General features: G+C 43.8%; 1 protein-coding gene and 1 long non-coding RNA gene across 4 annotated transcripts in view; one reads left to right on the plus strand and one right to left on the minus strand.

Annotated features, from left to right (window-relative positions):
- Positions 1-26254, minus strand: part of SLC2A9 (solute carrier family 2 member 9) — a 163828-nt gene extending 137574 nt beyond the window's left edge. For 2 of the 3 annotated variants that reach the window (XM_054029516.1, XM_054029517.1), the window contains exons 1-2: positions 18597-18887; positions 12869-12967 (exon numbers count right to left, since the gene is read on the minus strand). In XM_054029516.1, the coding sequence (XP_053885491.1) occupies positions 12869-12967; positions 18597-18647 (150 nt within the window). In that variant the 5' untranslated portion in view covers positions 18648-18887. Of the gene's footprint in view, positions 1-12868; positions 12968-18596; positions 18888-23964 lie in introns of those variants that run through there. The other variant, XM_054029518.1, reaches the window with a different exon arrangement.
- LOC128837879 (uncharacterized) lies at positions 18914-21470 on the plus strand. Its single transcript, XR_008445049.1, has 2 exons — positions 18914-19343; positions 19486-21470. It is a non-coding gene; the product is annotated as an uncharacterized LOC128837879 (long non-coding RNA).
- Positions 26255-27198: the final 944 nt, after the last annotated feature.

Raw genomic sequence — 27198 nt, forward strand, 5'->3', positions numbered from 1 at the left:
CTCTAGCACTCTTCATGGCATAGATACATGCCTTACTGTAGCTGTATACCAGATAGTTGTAATTCATGAAGTCAAAATGGACAGTAACAGATTGCAAATCCCAGTGATGATTCAACCTGCTGATATGCGAAACAAAAAGAGCTCTCAGCCACGTTTGTAGCAGATTCCATTGCACTGACTCTACAGACATTCTCAGCTTTCAAGTGACACACAGAGTGACAATCCTGAAATCTTATCTTATATAAAAGCGGCTTTATTTTTTGGTTTGTTTAACCTAAACCCCTTGCAAAATGGCATAAGCTAAATTGAAAAAAGTGTTCTTATATCTCAGTTTTAAAAGAGGTTATTTTGTCTTAAATGTTTAGAGCTTTTTAATGGAGAGTCTTTATATATTCATGTAAAGAAATAGCAGCTTTATCTTTCCAGGACATTAAAATGTATTCAGAGACACAGCCAAACTCACTGGTATCCACTCTTTACTCTGCCATGGATAGTTCTGAAGCAAAGATGGCAATGATTTTACTCTAGTGCAGTGGGGACCTCAACCTTTTTCCTACCATGACCCCACGATAAAACAGAAAAGGATTTTCAGATTCCCCCTCCCACTAGCTATAAAGAAAAGAAGAGAGTCACAACCACTCTTGGACTGGTTAGTAACGCCCTGGTTGAGAACCCATGCTAGAAAGTAACTGTCCCACTGCCAAAGGACAGTTCCATAGAAGAAAAACTGATACTATGTATCAGATGGGAGTGTCATTTCAGTGGGGGCAGGAGGAGAGAGAGAGAGATCAGACATTTAATAAATGCTACTATTTGAGAGAACATCTAAAAGTGGAATGCAATGGTAGAGGTCAAATTTTGCCCCCTAAACAGTGTAACTGATAAGGGACTTTTTATAGTAAAATCTACTAGCAGGCTAAGAACCCATCTATCTGTCTAGGTATTCCTAGATTCATAGAGTTTAAGGCCAGAAAGGACCATTAGATCATTCTCATCTGACTTCCTGTATAACATAGGCCATTAAATATCACCCAGTTACCTGTGTATTGAGCCCAATAACTTTTGTTAGGTTAAAGCGTATCTTCCACAAAGGCATCCAGACTTGATCTGGAGATATCAAGAGATGGAGAAAGTGCACTTTCACCCTAGAAGTAACTTGAACCCACAATCTCTGTTTTAGGAGGCCAATGACTTACCCATTAAGCTCATATGGACCTCATCACCATTGTATCTGACATAATCATTAGTGGATTCTATTCCCCCTGTGAGGTAGGATGATGTTAGCTTCCCCTCTGTAAAATGGAGATGAGCCAGAGGGTAGATTAGGTGATTGCCCACGGTCACATTGGCAGTCAATAGCCAAGCCGGAAACTGAAGCCTGGTCTTTTTCAACCCTGTTGAGTGTCTTAATGACAAGTCTATTATCTTCTCTTGAAGCCTGGTGTCAGGTTTTAGCCTGATAGACATGGAAGTGCCAAAGCTAGAACGTCTACATATAAATAGGATTATAATAGAAATGCCAATAAATACTTAAATTTAGCAGAGTTACCAGATGTCAATTGTTGCTCTTACAGGCAGGATGAATTTTCATAACAAACCTGCACAATTGAATTAGGGATATTTTGTTGATAAACATTAGAATTCTCTATATGAGTTGTGCTATTATACATTGAGTGAAGTCTGAAATTAATATGAACCTATCAATTCATGTCCCTTATTCCTACAGCTGTTTGCACTTGAGGGTCATGAATTCTGTGACTTTCCATTTTTTCCTGAGACACCGGTTATGCTTCTTCTTACTGTTCTGAATCCCTGCTGAGGGACAAAGAAAACTGTATTTTCCTTCCAAGAAACCCAATGTGGGGAGGAGGAAGATGACAACAACCAACTGCTAACTTCCTGAGCTTCCTAAAGAGAAACAGAAGAGACCCATTGCTCCTACTCACGATACACCTGCAGTGGGAAAACAGACTTTCTGTCCTCAGTAGTCCTACAGAGTGAAAATATATTCTACTTCACCCTTGGTTACACCACCTCAAGAGATGCCAGCTGATCAAGATAGGACTGAAAGCATTCTGCATTAATAATGGGAGATGAGTCACAAATCCAGGATTGAATCAAAATGTGTTTTTTTTAAATATCTTGTTCCATGGCAAAATAATAGCCCTTAACAAAACATTAATATCCCAAGAGATGCTAAACATTAGTATTTGATATTCATGTTATTGTAGCACCCAGATTTCAAACAGGATCAGCGCCCTATTGTGCTTGGCTCTGCACAAACATAAAATAAAAATCACAGTTCCTACCCCCAAAGAATTGACATGAGAAACAGATTCATTGCAACCTAAGGAAAAAATAAAAAGCTACAAAAGTTTGCAATTGCTGGTCACATACTGGTCAACAATAAAGCAAAACAAATTCCTGCCTCCCCTTCCCAACCCCATCTGTTTGACTTAATGCTAAAGTCAAGATCTATTTGTCACTTGTATAACTGAGTTATAACGTTTCCCCTTCTAATCTAAAGTCAAATTTTGAAAGCTGCTTTATGAATTAAGTTCAGGGTTGTAGAATGAGGCAGGAAATTTCTCATTTAATAACAAAAGTATCTATTATTTCATGTGTAATGTAGCCACAGTCCAAATAATAATCACTTTACCACTTCGCTAAATGAGCAAGGACTCCTAAGAAATGAATTCTAGAGATAAGCACTAGGCATTTAAGCTAGTTCTACAAGAATCAGCTACTGTACCATACAAGTACAGCTGCATTTTGTGGCATTTGAATCATATGCCTAGTGTTTTAGCACCTTATAATGGTTTAAAAAAAAAAAAAAAAAAGATATTAGGCATGCTCCTATATTGAAATATGCTGTTTCCAGACGAGTGGGGTTTGTGAATATTATGGACTGCTATTGCTGATGTAATTTGGGGGCTGGGAAGAGTTGTAAACCAATCAATTGGTTAAAGGAGTTATGTGAAACTTATTAATAAGCATCACATCACTTTAAAGAAATGTGATCCTTGAGGACATGAAAATAGTTTGGCTTGCATTGCAAAGATCCTTCCTGAAAAAATACAGGTTGGGGCCTGTGTCTGACAAGAGCGGTTAACATCAGTAAATGGAAATGGGGTAGAAGGTGTCACTGAGAACTCAGAAGACTGAGAACAAAGAATTCAGATCAGCTCTTGCCAGTAGACTACCAAGGGAAGAGACTAGGGGGTATGTAATAAAATGCAAAGTAACCTGAAATTGGACTTGTGCCATAGTTTAGGCCTGTTCAATTTTGGAAATATCATGTAACTTAGTAAAACCAAAGTTAGTTCAGTCTCAGAGTTCTCCACTAAGACCAATTAAACCTATGATCTAGTTTTAAGTTTGCCACATCTCAAAGGATTTTCTACCACCTTAGAGAGCAATAAAAACCACATGAGTAAATGCCCATCATGGTTTAAATAATGTTCTGATAGAGTGGGTGGGAGCAGCCAACTGTAAAGAATGCTCAAAGTGATGATTCATATGGCAGGTTAGGTAATCAAATGGCACAGCCTTTTTCAGCTCAAACATTCCAATCATTTTGTCTAACAAAAAAGTTTTCAGAGGGTGGGGAACAGGGGGATTGGATGGGGGCGGAGGTTCCGGGGGCAGTCAGGGAGAAGGGATGGTTGGATGGGGCAGGGGTCCCCGGGAGGGGGGGCAGTCAGGAAGGAGAGGAGGGGTTGGATGGGGCGGCGGGGGGCAGTCAGGGGCAGGGGTTCCGGGGGTGGTCAGGGAGCGGGGGGGGGGGGTGGATGGAGCAGGGGTCCCAGAGGAGCAGTCAGGAATGAGAGGAGGGATTGGATGGGGCAGCAGGGGGCAGTCAGGAAGGAGAGAGGGGTTGGATGGGGTCGTGGGGGGCAGCCAGGAAGGGGGGGTTGGATGGGACGGCAGGGGGCAGTTAGGGGCGGGGGGCCCAGGAGGTGGTCAGGGGACAGAGAGCGGGGGGGGGGGGGATGGGGTAGGGGTCCTGGTGGGGGCTGACGGGGGGGGTCGGTTAGGGGGCAGGGGCTGGGCCACACCTGGCAGTTTGGGGAGGCACAGCCTCCCCTAACTGGCCCTCCATACAATTTCGGAAACCCGATGCAGCCCTCAGGCCAAAAAGTTTGCCCGCTTCTGGGTTAACACCACCACAACATTCTGCTGCACTTCATTCCAGCACCCTCCCAGAGAATGGCTGCCATCTTCCTATGCGGGGGAGCCTTTATGCAGAATTTTTCCCTGGCTCCAGGACCATAAGTAAGTGGCATAAACCAACATGTAACCACTGATTTTAGTTTATTGTTCATTTATTATGTGATGTTATGATTACCTAACATGTTATGTCATATATAATCATTGTATGCTAAAAAGAGTTAAATTGTAGGATTATAAAAGTATAAGATTAATCAGTAGGTAGGGGGGATAATTAAGTATTAGGTATCTAAGTAAGTAGGGCTGAAATGCAAGGCATACAGGCTGAAGCCTGTATGATTGTAGCTTAGCCATATTAGGCCAGAGGCTTAAGAAATGCTTGACATAAGTAAATGACCAGTGAATGACCCTATACCATAAGCTAATCAGAAGCGACCCCTTCCAGCTCCATTCCAGTATAACGCAACCAGGAAGTGATTTCAAGCAAACTTTATGCAAATGAAGCGTCATAAAGGTGAAACAAGCATTGTAGGGGCAAAATGGGCAGTCAATTGAAAAGTGTCGTAAGTGACTTCCGAGGACTCCCTGTAATACAACATTACTAAAATCACTTTAAATAAAATAATAGGCTACAAACAGAAGGGAGAAGAGTTCTTTCTCATAGAAGGTAAATGATCTAGCTCTTAATGTTACAGGCCTTCCAGATCTTACAGTGATGGGTGCCAGAGTAGATGTTCCAAGTTATCATCTATAACTACGTCTACAGTAGTTCTAACATTAATGATACAAGGTGACACTATCAAATCTGATTTATTGCAGGAAGAAAACAAACAACGTGTAGTAATAAAGGGCAGAGATTTTTCACTTCTGCGACTGAGGTCAAAGTACACTGCTATATTGGCGTCCTGGAGACCTCACTCAAAAGTGCAATCTGTGCACTGAATGAAAAGAAGTCCAGAAGAACACGGGTCTTTGATTTACACCCAGCCAAACTGTTAATCTCAAACTTTCCCAATTGTTTTTGGAGAGAGTTCCATCATAAGAACGGCTGTACCGGGTCAGACCAAAGGTCCATCTAGCCCAGTATCCTGTCTACCGACAGTGACCAATGCCAGGTGCCTCAGAAGGAGTGAACCTAACAGGCAATGATCAAGTGCTCTCTCTCCTGCCATCCATCTCCACCTCTGACAAACAGAGGTTAGGGACACCATTCCTTACCCATCCTGGCTAATAGCCATTAATGGACTTAACCACGATGAATTTATCCAGTTCTCTTTTAAACAACCTCCTCAGGTAAGGAGTTCCACAAGTTGACTGTGCGCCGCGTGAAGAAGAACTTCCTTTTATTTGTTTTAAACCTGCTGCCTATTAATTTCATTTGGTGACCCCTAGTTCTTGTATTATGGGAATAAGTAAATAACTTTCCTTATCCACTTTCTCCACATCACTCATGATTTTGTATATGTCATGATTTATGTCATTGCCACTGTAGCAGGGTGGTCACCCCGTTCCTGCCCGGAGGGATCAAAAACAGCCCTGGAGAGGGCTGTGGCTGGGGAAAGGCTGATTGGGGAAGCAGCCTCAGTTGGGGCCACGCCCCAATCAGGCCGCAGCTGGCCCTATAAAGGAGTTGCTAGGCTACAGCTAGACAGTCTCTCTCTGGATATTGAGAGGGGTGGGCCTGGCTGCTGAGCACAGTACCTAAAGTGGAGCAGGGCTTGGGAGAGGCAAGAGGAACTGGGGAGCTCTGGCCTGGAAAGCCCCCAGGCTGCAGGCCCTCTTAAAAGTTGAGAAGGTATTGGGGTTGCAGAGGAGCAGCCTAAGTGTAGGCAGAGGCAGCAGGTCCAGACGCTCCTTGCTGATGATGAATGGCAATTATACTGCAGTCCGCCCCAGTGAGCGGGGGCTTGATGGTGACTGGCAGTAGCCACAGACTGAGGTGAGGTGGGGATAAGGGGTTGCGGGTTCCCTGGGGAGGGGAGACCCAGCGAGACTGTGGGGTACTGCAGGGGGCAGAATCCCGAGAGAAGGGGTACTGGGGTCTGGGAGGGACACCGGGGCCAGCAACAAGGTGAGACACTGGCATGCAGAGGGCGCTCTGGAGGCTGGCGAGCTAATTCCCTGGACGACCAGCAGAAGGCGCCACCGGGTGAGTCGTCACCCCACTACAGCCAAATATAGGGCTGCGCACGTGTGCAGAGGACTAAGAGGGTCCAAAGAGACCCCTTATTGTCCTGTGTGGATTATCCACATAGACATACATTGTGTAGGACTAAGAACAACTGATGCTAGGCTGCTACTCCTCTCCTATGACGGTGAGTGGGCAAGTCCCAGTTCCAATGCACCAGCCAGTACAGCTGAGTTGGCATGGTGGAGGAAGTCAGCTGCACCAGCAAAAGGATGAGTGCATTTTATTTCCCTCTTGCAGCAAGATGGAAGCCAGGCTGATGCATTTCCAGTGGGATTACTTGCATTGCTGCTTGTTAGCATGAGTAAGACTTGCAATCAGGCCCTGGTGGTGCGGGGTGGGGTCTTCCTGTTTGATGAGATAGTACATCCTTGAACACTGATAGAAAATTGTATTTGTATATTCTCCTTGAAGGTTGTCCTGGGAAGACCTGATAGCCAGTTGTTTTGAATCCGCTTTGGATCGATTTCCCACATATGGTTCCATGAGAACATAAGAACAGCCATACTGGGGGGTCAGACCAAACGTCCATCTAGCCCAGTATCCTGTCTTCTGACAGTGGCCAATGCCAGATGCCCCAAAGGGAATGAACAGAACAGGTAATCACCAAGTGACCCATCCCTGGTCATCCATTCCCAGCTTCTGGCAAACAGAGGCTAGGGACACCATCTCTGTCCATCCTGGCTAATAGCAACTGATGGACCTAGCCTCCATGAACTTATCTAGTTCTTTTTTTAAACCCTGTCATAGTCTTGGCCTTCACAACATCCTCGGGCAAGAAGTTCCAAAGGTTGACTGTGTGTTGTGTGAAAAAATACTTCCTTTTGTTTGTTTTAAACCTGCTGCCTAATTTCATTTGGTGACTCCTAGTTCTTCTGTTATGAGAAGACATATGATCTGTATAGATCCAATTTCCTAAGTATCCATTTTTTATCAACAATTATATTGTCCAGGTTTTTATTACCTGCTACCTCCCCATACAGTACCTCCTTTCTTCAGTTGTATCTGAATGAGGGGGCTGATCCTGCCGAGTGCTGGGCACCTCTTGTGAGATGCTGGACATCAATGAGACTTTCATTGAAATGAACAGGCACGGAGGGTGCTCAGCACATCACAGCAGGGGCTCAGCAGTATGCAGAGTCAGGCTGCAAACAACCAAAGCAGTTAAGTTGCTCACCCAAGTTTACTGACTCAGCACCTCAATTTGTTAGCTTACCAAATGTATGTACAGCACTTGTAAGATCTACAGCCCTATAAAAGGTGCTAATTATTAACAAGAACATCTAATTCATTCATTGAAGGGCCGTAGGCGTTGCAATGCTGAGTGTCAGGCATGGCACCTAACTTTTAGACGCCTACAAAATCCAGGAACACTATGATCCACAAAGCCAAGTTACACACCTAGGTTCCCTATGCAATGAATGAAGAGAGATAGGCATCTAAGAATGCAATGCACAGAAACCAGCAAGCTAGGTGTCTGGGAGATGCCTAAACTAACTAATAGGAGATGCCAAAGGTGTATGCTAAGCCCCATCACTCTCTCAGAGATGGGCACCGAAGTCCAGCTTGCAGGAAGGCCATCCAGTTCTGCTGGCGAGCCACAAATCCGTACCCGGTACCTGGAGTCAGGTGGCTTAGGCCTCTAAGGAGTTTCTTGCTGGAATGAGTTGAGCGCCTGTTTCACTCCACACAAAGGAGCTGGTGCCCAACTTATGACTTTTAGCCCAGTGGTTAGAGCAATCACCTGGGCTGTGAGAGACCGGAGTTCAATTCCCCCTTCTCTGACAAAGGGGCCTTCCACCCTTCAGAGAGTGCTCTAACCCCTAAACTATGGAATATTCTCCCTCACTCTCTTCTACTGAAGCTGTTGCACTGTAGATAACTAATGAAAGAGTGATTGGAGCAGGGGGAGTGGACCCTGAGTCTCCTGACTCATAGGTGGGTTCCCTAACCACTGGACTACAGTCATTCCAATCCTCTCCTGCTCTCTGGCCTAACAGCTCTTTAAGTATTTATCCACAGTGGAACAGCTTCAACAGGAGAGACTGAAGGAACTGCACAACTGCATATTCCATAACCCAGTGGTTAGAGCACTCTCCTGAGAGGTATGGGAGACCCCTATTCAAATTCTGTCTCCTCCTCTGCTAGGGAGGGGGGAATTCAATGTAGGTCTCCCATAACTTTATAAGGAGGGCATCACCTCCTATGGCTGGATTTTGAATGGGACCCAATCTAGTAGATGTGCTAATAGGACAACTACCGTACTGGGCCCTGCACATGGCTTACATGGCTGAATGCCTGTTTTCCCCTGGTTTGTGAATCGCCCTGGGCCTTAGGCAGGAAATAGGCATCCGGACACCTAGAGGGAGGCAGCAGTGTGAATGCCGGGAGGCAGAAACGTATGTGCTGGGGGAACTTTTAACCAGGAAAAAAAAAGTTAAGTGCCAAGTGAGTTTAGACACCTACACAGTTCAGCGTGAGTTTCGTGGATCACAATGGAACCAAAGGGACTTAGGTGCTTCCCTAAGTACTTTTGTGGACCCCACCCATAGTGTTTCCTAAACTAATTATGCTCTCCAGACCCCAGTGGTGGCTGGACAGGGAACCAGCTGGCTCAGGGAACTGGAAGCCTTGTTATCCCCGACCCAGGGTAGTCTGTATAGGAAGGCTGCCCTGGAGCAGCAGACCCTGGGAGCCCTGAAAGCTGCAGTATGAGGTTCTGTTTCCATTGGAAAATTTGCAACCAGTTCTGGTTCCAAAGGGTCTGCTCACAGAGAATCATGGGGAATAAGATATCTACTTCCCCGGTGCAGGGTGGAGACCAGCTTCTGCCTGGCTGCTAGTCCCCTTCCCATGCATACAGGCAAAAAGTGAACAACAGGGGCAGGGCATGAGCAAAGTCTTGACTCTACCTGCGATGTTATATGGAATTGGGGGGGCACTTTAGGATACTATGAATACCAATGTTGTAAAATTGCAATGAGTTATGCCAGATATGCCGCGTAAGGTATCTGCAAAAATGTTATAATTTGTCAGGTATAATAATCTCATTTGTGTGTTTGTATCACCTTTGTATTGTAAGTTATATGTATGGTATGTCTGTTTGTGCTGTGCATCTGGGTGACACCCCCAGATAGATTGGCATTAGCACTGCCTACCCTTACATCAGCTATACAATTGACCCATTGAGAAGGCAAGGGATACAACTTATTACTCAGTAAGGCATGCAAGGGCATGCCTATGGACAGAACGGTCTAAGGCTTCCAGGCCATGTGCTGGGCTGCTTGTGTTTGGAACAAAGGAAATCAAGCTGCATGGTAAAAGACTATAAAAGGAAGCTGCATCTTCTCCATTCCTGCTTCTTACCTCTGGAGTAACCTTTCTACAAATGAAGCTCTGAACAAAGGACTGAATGACCCATCCAAACTGTGGATGTGTTCAAGCCAGCAAATTCACCAGTACTGCTAGGAACTTGATGGATTTTGAAGTCTTTTTATGTATGTGACTGTTTTACCATTTAACATCTCTCTTCTTGTTCTTTCTTTTTTCTTTATTATAAACCTTTAGTTTTAGGCACTAAAGGATTGGCTGGCAGTGTGGTATTTTGGATAAGATGCAAACCTATACGGATCTGGTGACGTGGCTGACCCTTTGGGATCAGAAGAACATTTTGTATATATGAGCAGCGTTTTTTAAATAACTTCTCACTGTACTGGACCTAAGTGCTGATTGGGAGCCAGAGAACTGGAATGCAATAAAGGGGGCTGTGTGATTTCTTTTTTGCTTTTCGATAACCAGTGTGGGGGATCAGAAGTACAGTTTGTGACTGGTTGGGGAGTTTAACAGTTCAGTGTTACCCAGTCAGTCTTGGGACTATCGGCTCTCCCTTTTGCAGCCTGCCTTGACCTTGGCATTTCCAGCAAGGGCTGCCCTAGGCACACCAGGACACACTGACCTTTTTCCCAAAGCACTGGCATGTACAGCTGAGCCGGCACAGGCAGGAAAGTGACCTGTGCTAGGGATTGCTTTCCTCCCCAGACTGAGAAGGGAACCAGCAGGCAGGCTGTGGTTCTGCTCCTGGGGCAACGTACCTACATATTGACACCTTTACTCAGGGCTTGTGGTAAAAACCTCTGTAGTCCATAATAAGGTACAACAATGTAAATAAGAATGGCACAATCTTGCTCTAAATAAGCAGCACTGGCAGCATCTGCTTTTGAACCATGTAATAGATTGCACTGGGGAGCAGAGTACAAGTGAGGAGGTCAAAGCTGCATAATAAATACAACTCCACTATGACTAATTGTCACATTACAAGCCTCATGTGTGCAGCTATCAAACAGCTGCCTCCCTCTCTCTCACAGACACACACACACTTACTTCTACTCCTGCAAAAACAATTTCTAACTATTAGGCAACCTGTTTTGTGCCTCAGCTGAGAGTTGGGACTTCTAAGCTCAGATTGGCCCCTTACACCATTTTAGGACAATATTTATTCAGAGGGAAAAAAGTATCACCATCACTAGTACTTGCAGCACCTCAGTTTCCTAAGTAACTTCCTATCCAAGTACTGAACTTTCCCAAAGTTGTTCACTTTATGAGATCTACCAAGATCACAAGCTGAAGAAGCGTACAGGAAATGCCATAATGGATCAAACATGTAGGGCTTGGCTACACGTGCGAGTTAGAGCATATTAAAGGAGCCCCGGGCGCACTAGCTCACTACCCATCCACACTGGCAAGACACGTAGAGCGCTCTGACTCCATGGCTAGAGCACTCCTGGTATTCCACCTGGGCAAGTAGAATAACGTTTGATGCGCCCTCGCTGGAGTACCCCAGTGTCAGTGTGAACGAGGTGTTGCATTACTGCGCTCTGATCAGCCTCCGGAAACATCCCATAATGCCCTGAAGTCAAGTGGCCACTCTTGTCATTGTTTTGGATATGCCCTTTGAAAGCTCCATTTGACAGCCGGCATGGTTATCTGCTGTGAGACAAAGCAACCATTACTGTGGAATGCTGTGTGTGAGAGAGAGAGGTGGGGGGGGAAAGGGGAGGTCTGCTACTGTCTGAACTTACAAGACAGTATGCTCACATGCTCTCAGCCCCCCAAAAACCCACTCGCTCTCCCTCCACATACATACAATACACTCCCTGTCACACCCCACCCCACCCCCCATTTGAAAAGTACATTGCAGCCACTTGCATGCTGGGATAGCTACCACAAAGCACTGCTCTCTGTGGCCATTGCAAGAGCTGCTAATGTGGCCATGCCAGTGCACTGGCAGTGGTCAGTGTGGACAGACTGCAGCGCTTTCCCTACTGCGCTCTATGAAGGCTGGTTTAACTCAAAGCGCTCTACATCTGCAAGTGTAGCCATGCCCATAGATCATAACTGATCAGACATGGTCTATCTAGTCCTCTTTCTGACAGGGGCCAGTACTTGCTGCTTCGGAGGAAGTTCCTAGAAACTTATGGAAAAAGCTTTCCTATGGTATAAGTTTCTTCCTAACCTTATGGGTTAATGATTTGCTTATGCTGTGAAGCATGAGGGTCTATATTCTTTCAATTTATTACCCTATCCAGTAACAGAAAACATTCTCATTATACATGTAAATATCATATCCGCTGAATCTGATTAAGCTCTTGGGGTAAAAACCAGGCCCCACTGAATTAAGCAGGAAAACGTCCATTAATTCCAGTAAGACCTGGAACCACTGGTGTCAACGATCTCTTCTGGCAATGAATTCCACTGGTTAATTATAAATTATACAAAAGGTCTTTAAAATTTGTCACTTTCAATTTCATTCACTGTTCCCTTATTCTTATTTTGTGATAGAAAAAAAATAAGAGTATACACCAATTAATGATGAGTGCACTTTGAACAAAGCATTTAAACCTTAATTTGTAATAGTATTCAGAATAAAATTCCAAAAAATACTATAGATCATTTCATAATATTCCATTCTTATCATATATTCCATCAGCAGAACTTACAGTAGCAGTTGGTAAATGGCCAACATAGCAGTTTCACTACATGGACCATAAACAAGGTACAGTATGAAATGCAATAGAATGGCCCCAGTAAAAGGAAGAGCAAGAACAAATTCTATTATCCAACTGTGAGAACAGAATGCTCTACAATTCTTAAGAACAATGTGATCAAAAGTAGGCATATAGCTGTGTATACTTAGTACTTAAAAGCGTGCTACTGGAATTATTTTACCACACAGAACAAACTCATATGAAATGAAACTACACATTTCAAAAGGAACACTTAGTTTTCATGACAAACATTTGAACTACACTGTGACTTTATGGGAGAAAGAAACAAACAAAAGATTACAAAAATCTAGTTATAGGGAACAAAAGTCTTACAGAAGTTATTATATCTCTTTTCTCTCCCACTATACAAAAAGTCTTACCAACAAGTATTTCAAATAGTTTGTGTAATTTTTGGACAACATCACCCTCTACTGGAATTAGATTTTAAAAGCTTTCAGTCACTTACCACTGTTGGTGCATTCACTACAGAGAGATTGTAACCATAAAGAAATGAAGACCCAAAAGCTCCAGCTAAAGAGGCAATAATAAGGCTGCCAGACCAGTCCTGAAAAGAAAATAATTTAGGAATCATCAGTTTACTTTTTAAGATACAGTTATAATTATTAATGGCAGTGTCTTGCAGACAATCAAGTACATCCTCAAGACAAAGGGGAACAGCTTGGAAACATATTCTCTCTTGTAATTCAACCGAAATGAATGTTGATATGAAGTTGTCACATTTATACATATATTTTTAAATCAGATTAATTCAAAAATCTTGCAATGTGCACGTTTTTTACTGCACATGTTATTTTACTATTTACTGTAGAGGATGTTAAAAATTAAAAGCTGCATTCAACAAAAACCTCAATCACCTCGGATGCAGATTGGCTGGAGAACCTAACCCAGGTCCAGACGAGAGTTTTATTCTTGAGTACAGAAAAAGTATGGCCTAGTGACTAAAAGAGTGGCCTGGGGCTCAGGAGAGACCTTGGCTCAACTGCTGGCTGACAGTACCCTGAAAAATGTGGATGATGATACTGAGCTCACTTGTGAAGGGTTGGCAATCTACTGATGAAAAGTGCTATATAAGAGCTCGGTATTATTACTGCACTTCCAATACATTCCTCTGGTCCTGGAGACTTTTCCCTGTGGCTACATACAGATAAGAGTATGTCTCCGATTATATCAAGTACTCCATTAATAGGAGATCCCACACCAAGAAGCAAGCTGCTACAGACCACAGTCAAAGGCAACCTCATCAGAAATATACAGCTAATGCAGTTAATCAAGGCACTGGGATATATTCGTCTAATCTTAATGTGACAAGCCCTTGAGTAGACTTTCCTTAAGCAGAGGGAAACAAGATTGTTCTAGAATATGCAAATTAGGTCATGAAATCACATTGCTATCCCTAAAATATGGGTTATGCTGTTAGTGCTATCTCCTAAAACAACGTACAGAATCCTACAGAATATTACAGGTATTTCAGGTTTTAGTTAATTTTCTCTTTAAACTTTATAAATTCTCAGCTTCATCCTCTTTGTGTCATCCAGATTTCTGCTCCAAAGTGTATTAAAAACAAATGCCTTCCACATTCTAGATTATAGGTAAGGTCCTACTTCATTCACAATATTGGGGGGAAGAAACGCTAGGGGAGTAGAGTCCTGCAGCAGGCATGGTATTGCCATCCTTACTTCTGTGCTGCTGCTGGCAGTGGTGCTGCCTTCAGAGCTGGGTGCCCAGCCAGCAATCACGGTTCTCTGGCCGCTCAGCCCTGAAGGCAGTGCCGCCGCCAGCAGCAGCGCAGCAGTAAGGGTGGCAATACTATACCCGCTGCAAGGCTCTACCCCCTGCCAGTTTTTTTGTCATTTCACCCCCCCAACACGGCTTTCTGCCATGGGAAGCTACCCCATTCACCCCTCCCTGGTTACGCCCCTATAGCTGCACCAAATTGTCTGGTTATGAAAAAGTTCGCAGGCATAACATACTAGTTGAGTGTTTATATCATTCTAGCAATTTTTTCTTAAACAAATAGGTCTATTGTGGCTTTTCCAAATTTACTGCTATTAATAAAAGTCCATTAATACTTTTCCGCAACTCAGTTGCAATTATTTGAAGATCATCCTGCGATTCAGGTAGGGTCTTCATTATAGGTCATATTTGTATCGTATCCAAGATCAGCCCAGCAGTTACTATGAGACAGCCCAGGAACAGGGCTCCATCATTTCTAGTACCCACTGGATTTTGAAGATCTGAGACAAATATTCTAGTAGTTATTTGCTACAACCACTTGCTGTTAGCTGGACAGGTTTTTTTCGTACTGTGTCTCTGCCAGTAATTGCCAACTGATGCCCCTCCTTTAAGTTTGTCTTTGCATTCACCACTTGTGTTAGCAATTTGCAGTTTCATATTTGCCATCTCAACAGCTGCTCAGAGGGTAGGATCATTCTGCAGTTGGAGTTTCTGCCAGACTTAACAGTCTTGCATCCCAGAGAATATTTTGTATCTAGTGCATTCATCTTTCACTGTTCTCATAATCACAAGTCAAGATTGATACCACAAAAATGTCTGTTTCTCTCAGTTTCTGATTATGCTTGTGAAATCTGTCTCTTTTATGGACAGTGGTAGGTCTGGGATTTAAATGTTCCTCCTATTTCCCCATTATCCATTTTGTTCTCTGTGTCAAAGATGACTAGAATGGAATGTGCGCTCAGCCTGGGTACCAGAGCATAATCAGAGAAGCGACCTGTACCTCCCCTGAATCAAAGCTCTACAGAATTGTTCATGGAAATTCCTGGCCTGGTGGGAGAGTCACTTTGGGATGCTGATCCTGGATGACAGCTCATCTTTATTGGCCCTTGAATTTGTGGCATGCAGATACTCCATAAATTTGTCGTAAGTGGTTACAGTAATTGAAAGTCAATACGTTTTAGTCTTCTAAATGCTTAAATCCTTTTGAAAATGGGACTTAGGAAATAAATCAGACTGAGTTTAAACAGATGAGTCTGCCTCTGGAATGCAGATCTAGGGTTAAAAAGTTCCTAAGGACAATCATCATAGTCTCTATTCCTCTCAGGAATGAATGGGCCTGTTAAAATGGAGCCACTTTAGAAATAATCTACTGGCTCCAGAGCATTTCCAGGGGATTATTAGGGACTTTATAGCTGCCTCATCCAGGGAGTCATTGCTGCAACTTCTTAGTGGATCAGCATACAGTGTCTGTTGTCTACTGAAGTTGACAGAGAGGCTCTTAAGCATTCTTTCCCTTCACATTGTCACAGCCAGGCATGGTTTACTAACAAACTGTGGGAGATTAAAGTGTCTGGGCAAAGGCTGCAGCATGAGGGGACCTCTGCTGAGGTCAGTCACCTCCTGTATTTGAAGTCACGGAGAGCTCACAAACATGCTGTGTTGGAGGGCCTGGAGTTTTTAACTTCTTCTGTGCACTATGATAAATTTCAGAGAATTACACAGGTTGTTAACCATTCTTCTCCCATTCAAGGCAGTGAGAATTGTGTGCAGGAAGTCCTGGGTGGGGAAATGTATCCCATTGTGTTTACCGCTTACTACAGGATCGTTTGTTAAGATCAGCCAATTTTACAGAAGGGAACAACGAAACAAAAATGTGTCATTCAGTTTTGATTAGAAGGGGCAATTTTAGAAATGCAGGCTCTTTACACCCATCAATAGAAACATCCGAATACTTGATACTGTACTTGCCACCCTTCATACCAGTCTTACTGCACCACTAGATCTGCTTCAAATATTGAGTTAAAGGCAGGCTAGAAGGTAAGTAGCCAGGAAGCAACTAAAAGAACAGATCCAGGTGGGCATTCCCACATCATGGTCAGGGACAGGCACTCTAGGCATTCCAAAACTCAGTGAATGAATGAGGGTTGCAGCAAGAGACTAAATACATATGCCTCCGGGGTTAAAAAGTAGAAGACCCAGAGTACAAGTCACAGAAATGCCACCAATTAGAAATACCCCTCTACCTCATCCTTTGACCCAGTAACTGTCACTCCTGCACTGGGTTTATATGTCACTTTGTGTGACATGCAACCTCTATTCCAAGCATACTAATCACTATAGGAAGTTCCCCAAAACTCAAAATTGCTTGCTTGAGAGTTTTAAAGCAGCATGCTTCACTTTTGTTTGTGACCTGCCTCTCCACTCCCATTAGTCCAGATTTATTCAAATTTTAGGAGAGCAAGACACGGAAGAAAGCAGAATTAAGTAAGAGCTTTATCAGACAACTGCTTTTGGAGAAACATATTAATTCTGATGGGATCCTAAGCACTTTAAAAGTTCTTTCCCATATTCCTTACGAACACAGATGGATGATCACTGGGAAAGTAAACAGCATAACATTAACTACCACTCCTCACACACTCCTTTGCTTTACACTTTATACCATCAATTTCCTTGCATCAGTCAGAGGTCATCGTTCAAAGCACAGTTGTGACTGTTACCACACTGATGACTCTCCCTTAGGTGAAGTTATAACAGTGAGTTCAGAACAAAGATCTCTGAACAATCCAGGGGGAACTTCTCAAAATTCAGGTAACCGAACGTCCCCCATTAATACCAAAGCTCTCAACAGCATGGCCTACGAGTCATACTGTCCCCTACATCTCTTAATAATATTTTTTCTCCAAGCATGTCTCTCTTGTCCAGAAATTAACAGATTTATCCACTAACGTGTGCAACTCTTAAATTCAGTATTTTATTTTGAATTGCAACATTTGCAGCCCTGTTGTTTAAAGCCCAATTCAAACTTTTAGTTGTACAGAGTTACAGTCCCTTTTACAATTAAATAGCAAGCATAAAATGTAATATTTCACCAGTACCTGGGTGACTTAAAGAGATACGGTCTAGATTTTCAAATGTGACTATTATAGGTGCCTAGATTTTTGAGTGCCCAACTTCAGACACCTGAAAGGGGCACACTTTTAAGGAAGTGCTGAGCATCTACTCTCTGAAAACTGGGCCCTTTTCAGGTGTCTCAAGATGGGACACCCAACCCAAGGCACCCAAAAATCAAGTCACTTTTTCAAATCTTGACCCATATTTCTTTGCACAAGCTGGCATATTTACATCTTGACTCCTCAGCTTAGTTTGCTCTTTCGGAATCTGGGACAGGAAGAAAGTCCAAATCCCCCATTTCTGGTCCTTTTCTTGCTCGGATAGGCTTGTCATTGATACCAGTGATCTTAGGAAGAAATAAAATGTAGGTCATCTAGTCCAGCCTCTTGTGCTAAGAGAGGATTTAGTTCACATAGACCAGGGGTTCTCAAACTGGGGGTCAGGACACCTCTGGGGGTCGTGAGGTTATTACATGGGGGGGGTCGCAAGCTGTTAGCCTCCACTCCAAACCCCAGCATTTATAATGGTGTTAAATATATTAAAAAGTGTTTTTAATTTATAAGGGGGTTTGCACTCAGAGGCTTGCTATGTGAAAAGGGTAACCAGTACAAAAGTTTGAGAACCACTGACCTGGACTGTCCCTGACAGGTGATTGTCCAACCTGTTCTTAGAAACCTCCAATGACTAGGATTCCACAACCTCCCTTCAAAACCTATTCCAAAGCTGCTGAAGTAGCAATCTTTGTCTTGCACCTGTAAAGGTCATTCTCCTGCTCTTATCTTCAGTAGTGGTGACAGCAGTTCATTCCCTTCCCCCAGGGTAACTCTGGTTCTACTCTGTGAGGTAGTCTGCTAATGGTAGTATTTTTTAGCTCTGTAGTCTCACAGCTGTGTATCAGACAGCCTCTCTCTACTAAAACAACAGCACCACAACTTTTCTAAAAGAGAAAGGACTAAAGTGGTTTTTTGCTCCACTCTCAAGAAGAGTGGAGATAGAGTTACATGTGCTAAGTGCTGTGCATCGTTCCACCAAGCTGGAAGGGGGAAAAAATCCCTTTTTGTCCCTCCCTCTTTATTTTTGTCTTTCTTTAATACACAAGAGACTTTGTTCCAGTTGCCCTCTGGTCATAGTACGATTTGCACGGTGTTGGCGGAGAAACTCCATGAAAATCCTACCCCATTTCTGGTCCTTCCACTAAATTACTTAGTTGAGCCACGAAATTGAAATGCAAGCGCAGCTCCTCTGGGTGAGGCAGGATCATTGTCTCGTTTCATGCTCCCAACCCAGCACAAATTACCGTTAAGCAGCCACGTGGTGCTACTTACGGTTTTCTCTCTCCGGCTGGTCCTTTGTATCAGGGGCACGACAGTGGCCATTTCCGGGTGAGCTTGGGTCCTGTGGTGCCGCCTTAGCCCAGCTGTCTGTCAGGAGGCCGGCCAGTCCGTGCGCACCATGGGCACGGGGCGCCGGGGGAGAAAGCCCCTGGGGGAGATGTGCAAACCCGGCACCGAGCTCTGCGCGCTTTCCACGGGGCTGCTCCACATTAAGAAACGGAGCGCGTTGTGTAACCGTGCAAACGCAACGCCCAGGGGCAAGCCGGACTCGCTCTGGTTTCATTTTCCAAACCCGGCCGAAATTACCGTTAGCAGCCACGTGGTGCTACTTGCGTTTCTCTCTCTGCGGCTGGGGCTTGGTACTTTGTCTCGGGGACGTTAAACTGGCCGATTTCGGGTGAAGTTTGGTCCCGTGGCGCCGCCTTAGTCCAGCTGCCTGTGAGGCGAGCCAGCCAGTCCGTGCACACGTGTAGCGGGCGTGCCGGAGCAGCCCTGCAGACATCTTGAGTGTGGTTGCCTGGGGAGAGGAAACCCGCGGAGCTGCGGGGAGCCGGGGGGGTTGGCACGCTGCAATCCGGCGGCGCTGTGCACGTTAGGCAGCGGGGAAGAGTCCCCTGCGGGAGCCGGGGTGAGTTCAGTTCACCGCGCTTCGCTGTCAGCCGCTTGGACGTGTTGCAATCCCAGCGCACGTTTGCGGGGCTTCACCAGCACCGCGTCCCTGCAAACTGTGCTGCAGAGGTTGGTGTGAGTTGCACTGCCGTGTGTCACGGGCGCGGGGATTCCCTGCGCCAGGGGAACAGCTGCAGGAGCGGGTGTTGGGGACCTGCTAACTGGCGGCGTGACTCTCACGCTGTTCTTCGTGTTTATTTTTCAACGACAGGTGACCAATATAGATGAAGTTCCCCGTGAAGGTGCATTTGAGTCGGGGACACGTTGGTGTCTCCCAGCGCCAATGAGGATCCAGGAGCAGTTCAAGGGGAAATACAATACCTCAGTGAAATGAGCTCGTTCCGTTTTCAGCATTGTCTGGCTCTGCATTGCATAAAACAGTCTGATTGGGGTGGGCTGCAGAAGCAGTGCTTAACTTGCCCACTGATCTGTACAGGTTGTTCTGGGTGAGAATGACAGCCCCAGCCCTGCAGTTGTCCTTTGTTATCCATACAGAATAGGAGCAATGTTATCACATGCCAAAACGTGTAATCAGCTGTCCTGCCTTGAGTGCAGGGGACTGGACTAGATGACCTCTGGAGATCCCTTCCAGTCCTATAATTCTATTTGACCTGCATTATACGACTACACTTTGTCCACTCTGCAGTTGCTTCTTTTCTATTGTCCCCAGAGTCACTGCAGTAATTACATAAGGAGAAGTACTGAATTGGTGCCTTGTTAAACATTACAAGCAATTTCACCTCTGAGAGACACATAACCCCTGATGTTTGGTCCTTGCATGGTGGTCTGTAATTGTCAGAGGTCTTACTGAGGTCAGATTTGTAGGGTGATCTTGTACCACCATGTAGCAGTAGGTGTTTTTCCTTCTGTAAAGTAGAAACTTGGTGCAGTTACTCTGTGGACCTTTAAGGATATATTTTAGCTGTTGTATTTTTTATTGGCATCACACTTCAAGATAGGAACATAGTGGGCCTTGGTTTATTATACAACAAAATAATTAAACTGCAGACAGATTTAAACTAGATACTGGGAAAGCTTTCTAACTATGAAAATAGTTAAGTACTGGAATTGGTTACCTAGGGAGATTGAGGAATCACCATCACTGAACGTTTTTAAGGTTAGACAAACATCTGTCAGGGATAGGGTGACCAGACAGCAACTGTGAAAAATTGGGACGGGGGATGGGGGAGGGGGGGTAATAGGAGCCTATATAAGAAAAAGACCCAAAAATTGGACTGTCCCTATAAAATCCAGACATCTGGTCAGCCTAGTCTGGGATGGTCCAGATACACTTAATCCTGCCTCGGCATAGGGGGGATGGACTCGACTTCTTGAGCCCTACATTTCTGTGGTACACAACTACCGTGACTGCACGTGCATGTCAATTGACTGCATATGCTTTTGGCTCAGTGATCATTTTAAACACAGTGGTAATGCAAATTATCCATGAAATTGCATGTCCGTCTTTTTTAGTTCTTAAATATCAAGTCAGTATGTCCCTCTAGCAGGGATTTGCAGATTACAAGACTATACACGTGTGAAGAAACTACCCTTCTTGAACAATCAGCTTTGTTAGACGTTTACAAGTGCTTTAGTTAAAATCCAAACATTCCAGCCCATCTAAAGTGGCAATTAACTGCTTTGAAATGATATAATCTGATACTATTGTGCTGGTGCACAAGATTGTGTGAAGTACATTCACCGTGGGTGCAATCCTGCTGTCCATACACCCTTCTTACTTGGGAAAGAGGCCTGTTAGAATGCAGTGGAAGTTCTGCCCAACTAAGGCCACAGGATTTCATACAGTGCACTAAATTTCCAGTTGGCAAGTCACAGAAAAAGTGATATGGAACAAGCTTCAGTTGTATCAAGTATTTTGAAACCTTAACTATGCTGCAATTAAATGTTTTCACAAGCCTTCTGGCAAACAGATGTGACACCCTTACATTAGTATTATATAACAGATAGTAGTCAGACACATGAGCAGGGAAAAAACTCAAGTTAGAACTACTGCTTTTTTTTTTTTTTAATGTGCCCACCACCCTAAACCAGTGAATTATGAATTTGGAAGGGTTTTATGTAAGTCACCTACTAGTCAACAATAATATTCCCTTGGCGATAATGAAAAGTATGTTTTGGAATGGTTCCCAACCATGTGACTTATTACTGCCATAAATCTGTACTGTTTCCACTTTTGACAGACTATACACTTGCAGTCTTTCATTTCATAACTAACAAAACTAGCTTGTTGTGGCAACGTATTGTGAATGTGAAAGGAGCTATAATGTGGTAACTTTTGATGTGTCCTGGTTTCAGAACAATCCAAGAAGTGACTTGTGGGATTTGATTTTTCTATTGACATGTACCTTGTGTACTCATTGATATCCGAGTGTAAATGTTGTCATTATTTATAACATTTACATTTGCTTTGCACAGGGGTTAGCGATGATGCAAGATTCAAATCAGTGGAGAACCTGGCCTCTGGAGTAGGAGAATTCCTTTTTTAGGCTAGAAAGAAGTAAGCAAACACCCTGATATGCTTTTCTGGTTCATTTTATTCACAAATTTTACATTCTTACTTGCAAAAGCAGCAGTGCTGGTGCAATCTGATACCCACCCACCTACACCATATATGTCTTTCTCATTTCAACACTGCTTCCTCCTCCCCCCCCCCACACACCCTCCTCCCAGCCAGACACACTCCCCTCAACTTTGGAATGTGTGTGAGACAGGGACATTTCCTGCAATATCCCTGAAAGACCTTATTGTATAAAGTTTATATATTATCATGAGCCAGGAATGTATGTTATCTCTCTGGGCGGGGGCGGGGAGATACATCAGTTGTAAGACATAGGAGTTCAAAAGGACTATATTGAAAGTGTGCCAGACAAGTATGGACTTCAGGGACAATAAGTGTTAAGTGGATTTCCTGGGGAATCCCTAGGTAGAGGTTAATGCAAATAACTCCATTCCAGTTATGAAAAAAAAACAACCCAACCTTTTGAAGCTACTGTCTGAGGAGAGGGTTATTGTCCACTGATTCCCTGTTACAGAGGGCCAAGATCAAAGACCCGAACTGTATAAAGAAACAACTGATATTCCTCTTTTGTTCTGGTTTGTATCTAAGATGGATATGAACTTCTAACCAAAGAGAAAACCCAGCAGTGGGTTTTTAAGGACTAAAAAAATCTAGAGCCCTTGGTTGCAGTTGGGGATGACCTGTGGTAAGTTTTTTAGCATGCATATAGGAACTCTGTTTTAGAAAGTTTTCTTTGTAACGCTTTTACTTTAAGAATAAAAGTGTTTGTGTAACCCACACACCTTCTGGGTGTGGTCTGTCCCATCTAGTGACACCGAGATCACTTAGAGAGAGAGAAAATGAGTCTGCTCTACAGGCAATTGGCTTTTAGCTCATGCGGTAGAGGCTAAGCTCCAGAGGTCCCAGGTTCAATTTCGCCTGCTGACGACCGGGGTCTATCAGCATTACACTTGCTTAGAAGGAGCTGTGTGGTAACTTATAACTATAGCAATACACTGGTCATAGCCTTTGAAGAGAAAGCAAAGTGCAGACACTGTCCTGTTTAAGCAATCTGGCTTGTTGGGGATATCGCAGTGTAAATCCAGGGAGCTGTGCAGCCTTGAAAGCCTTGGTCAGCAGGGAGTGTGACATGGGTCTCTGTGCAGGACAGGTTATGGCTGGGAACTGGAAACCTTTAAGTGAGTGCCCTCGGTGGACCACAAAGGGGGAAATAAAGAGTTTCAGGGCAACTGCACCTGTGACAGTGTGTATGAATTTTTGTACAAGCCTTGCCTGGACACACTGCATGCTTTTGGCCTCTGATCATTCACAGAAGACCATCAGCAACCAAACAAAATACTCTGCCATGCATCTTAACGTATGGCCATCAAATCATTCCCTCACACAACTCCCCAGCTTTCTTACTCAAGGACAACTTAGCTTGCTCTCTTCTTGCTGTGAGAAAAGAGTTATGCAACATTTCTAGAAGGTTGACAAACAGGCTATGGCACAGCAAGGGGAGGAGCAAAGCTGAGGGGTTTCCACAGGAAGGGTCATATCAGCACCTCTCCTTCAAACCTCCTAAAACATTTAGTTTGCCCCAAGCAGCATTTGGGTTATTCCAAAAATCTGAATAATGGCAGCAACTCAAGAGTTCAGGGCCTCAGTGTGCTAGACACTGCAGATACACAGTAAGAGACAGTCCCCATTCTAGAAAGCTTACAGTCTGAATAGAGAAGACCAACAAAGGGTCAAAGATCTCCCAGAAACTGAATCCCAATCCCATAAATCCCACGACTGTGCATAAACCACAAGACTCCTCTTCCACCTCAACGAAATTGTAAAGCAAATAGGCCCAGATTTGTATAGGTATTTAGGAGTCTAAATCTCATGATCAGAAAGGGATTTAGGCTCTTAAGACAGACTGTCAATGGGATCTTGGCTGCTAAGTGCCTAAATCCCTTTCTAAAAATGAGATTTAGGTGCCTAAATTATTAAGTGTTGCAACTCTGAGCGCTGCAATGCCTAAATACCTTTACAGATCTGAGCATTAGTGATAGTAGTCTGCTCATTGTCAATTATCTTCTGTATCTTTACTCCCAAAGTGAATGTTTGTCTTGATAAAAGATTTAGGAGGCAGATTGGGGGGGGGGGACCCAAACTCAAACTCACCACTTTCTTTTTCACTGCCTGTTTTTCTTTAATCTCACCATTGCTTTTCTCTTTATTCTCCATTCTGTTGTCTTCTTGTTAATCTGTTAATAGTGGGGGAGGGGAAAGATTTGTTGTAATTACTGTACATTTATATATGGAAAACCACTTTAAAACAAAAAAAACCCACACACCACAGTGCCTGATCCAGCAAGCTCTTGAGAAAACCTTACTTCAAGAAGGATGTTGATAAATTGGGGACGGTAGAGAGAAGAGCCATGAGACTGATTTAAGGGTTGGAAAATATGCATTATAGTAGACTCAAGAAGTTCAATTTGTTTCACTTAGGGCTGGTGCACACTAACCCCCCACTTCAAACTAAGATACGCAACTTCAGCTACGTGAATAACGTAGCTGAAGTCGAAGTATCTTAGTTCGAACTTACCGCGGGTCCACACGCGGCAGGCAGGCTCCCCCGTCGACTCTGCGTACTCCTCTCGCGGAGCAGGAGTACCAGCGTCGATGGCAAGCACCTCTGGGATCGATCCGGAATCGGTTTATCGCATCTAGACAAGACGCGATAAATCGATCCCAGAAGATCGATTGCTTACCTCCGGACCCGGAGGTAAGTATAGACGTACCCTCTGAGAAGTTTAAGGAGTGACTTGATCACAGTCTAACTACCTACATGGAGAACAAATATTTGATAATGGGCTCTTTAGCAGACAAAGGTATAATGAGATCCAGTGTATAGATGGTAAAATTAGACAAATTCAGACTGGAAATAAGGCATATTTTTTTTTAAACTGAGGGTAATTAGTCACTGGAACAATTTACCAAAGGAAGTAGTGGATTCTCCTTCACTAGAAAATTTTTAATCAAATTTAGATGTTTTTTCCAAAAGGTATGCTCTAGTTCAAAGAGGAATTAATTCAAAGGAAGTTCAGTGTTGTCTGTTATACAGAAGGTTAGACTAGATGATCACAATGGTCCTTTTGTTACCCAGGGTTCTCTCAACCCTAACCTCGGGGTAACTGTACTCTTTGTGAGGCAGTGTTAGAAACAAATCAAAGGGGGACACAGCGCATCCATCTGATTAAAGATTGGCACAAACCTAAAGTGCTTTCATCCAAACTTACTATTTTATTAGCTCTCAAGCACACACAGATATGCAAAAGGTTAGAGTGCTCCCAACCACTGGTCTGGAGGGGTCAAACAACAAGGTTCAAATGGCCAGCTATCCACCTGTCACTGGGGATTCCAAGAGATGTCCAGAAGATCAAATCCAAATTACTCAGAGCTATCTACCCCTTTTATGTTAAGTAACTGCTACAATTACATCAACATATCAAAGAAAAACCATTAAGCAAGCACTTTTAAACCATTAGTCCTGCATCTGTATTTCCACACAACAGTCCAAAGATATAGCTAGACTTCCTGAGGTTTTGTTTGTTTGTTTTTTGTTTTGTTTTAAAAGACACAGACTTCAGCAGCTTCATAGAAAGCTTTGACAAGGAAGGCAGCAGGGTCATGGTCACTTCTGGTGGATATCCCTGTGATGTTGTGCAGGCTATATGGTTTTATAAAAACATGATAAGTGAATATAACGTAACTGGGATATGCTTAATGCAAAAGGTCTCTTGTAAGGTATCATTATGAGCTTTGTAATCTACTGAGTGTGATCATCCTATTTGTATAAATGTACCACTCTTGTATCTAAAACTAGAAATATAAAATATAACTCTGAGGGCCTATTGTAATTATGTAAAGTGTGGGCCATTAAGGATGGTTTGGAATCTTGATGACTCCCATTGTCTGCAGAAGGCTGTATTTATCTGTGAGTCTTCCTGTATATGTGTGTGCTGGCAAGTGAGTAATGAAGTCTTGCAGTGACATGTGATCATGTCACCTGAACTGGAATCCATCTTTAACCTGGTGCTTTTCCAGTGGGGGGAGGGGGGGGGGAGGTGGAAACCCAGAGGGACAAAGGGTTTCCGCCTTATGCAAAAGTATATATAAAGGGGTGGAAGAGAACAGAGAGGGAGAGAGGAGCCATCATGAAGAATCCCCTAGCTACCACCTGAGCTGGAACAAGAGCTGTACCAGGGGAAAGAATTGTGCCCAGGCCTGGAAGGTGTCCAGTCTGAGAAAAAACTTACTGAAGCATCTCTGAGGGTGAGATTATCTGTATTCAGTTTGATTAGGCATAGATTTGCGCATTTTATTTTATTTTGCTTGGTGACTTACTTTGTTCTGTCTGTTACTACTTTGAACCACTTAAATCCTACTGTCTGTATTTAATAAAATCACTTTTTATTTAGTAATTTACTCAGAGTACGTATTAATACCTGAGGGAGCAAACAACTGTGCATCTCTCTCTATCAGTGTTATAGAGGGAGAACAATTTATGAGTTTGCCCTGCATAAGCTTTATGCAGGGTAAAATGGATTTATCTGGGTTTAGACCCCATTGGGAGTCGAGCATCTGAGTGCTAAAGACAAGCACACTACTGCGAGCTGTTTTCAGGTAAACCTGCAGCTTTGGGACAAGTGATTCAGACCCTGGATCTGTGGCCGGAGCCAGACGGGAGTGTCAGGCTCAGCAGGACAGGGTACTGGAGTCCTAAGCTGGCAGGGAAAACAGAAACAGGGGTAGTCTTTGCACAACGGGTGGCAGCTCCCAAGGGGGTTTCTGTGATCCAACCCGTCACAATCCCCTTCCCCTCCTGGCCTGCCTAGTTAGACTAAGGCTGCTACAAAAACCTAGTAGTGTATAGACTCATAGAATACCAGGGTTGGAAGGGACCTCAGGAGGTCATCTAGTCCACCCCCCTGCTCAAAGCAGGACCAATCCCCAGACAGTTTTTTACCCCAGTTTCTTAAATGGCCCCTTCAAGGATTGAACTCACAATCCTGGGTTTAGTAGGCCAATGCTCAAACCACTGAGCTATCCCTTCCCCTATAGCATAGCTGCTTTTGGCAATAAGTATGACAATTGGTATTTCAGTTACTGGTGGTGGCCTGGGCATTTTGCTGTGCTGCCAATGTCTCCCCTAACACCTTCCAGCCTTAGAATTCATGAAACTACTCCTGGGAGTAGTCCTACTGACTTGAGTTACTCATCTCAGTCCAGGAAAACATCCCTACTGAAGGCAGCACTGAATTGACTGAAGTCACTGGAGCTTAAGCATATGTTTAAAGTTAAGCACACATGCTTAACTGGTGTGCTAAATAGGACTGACTTAAGCACATGTTT

Source organism: Malaclemys terrapin, chromosome 5, assembly GCF_027887155.1.
Source record: "Malaclemys terrapin pileata isolate rMalTer1 chromosome 5, rMalTer1.hap1, whole genome shotgun sequence".
In the NCBI taxonomy this organism is placed as follows: Eukaryota; Metazoa; Chordata; order Testudines; family Emydidae; genus Malaclemys; species Malaclemys terrapin.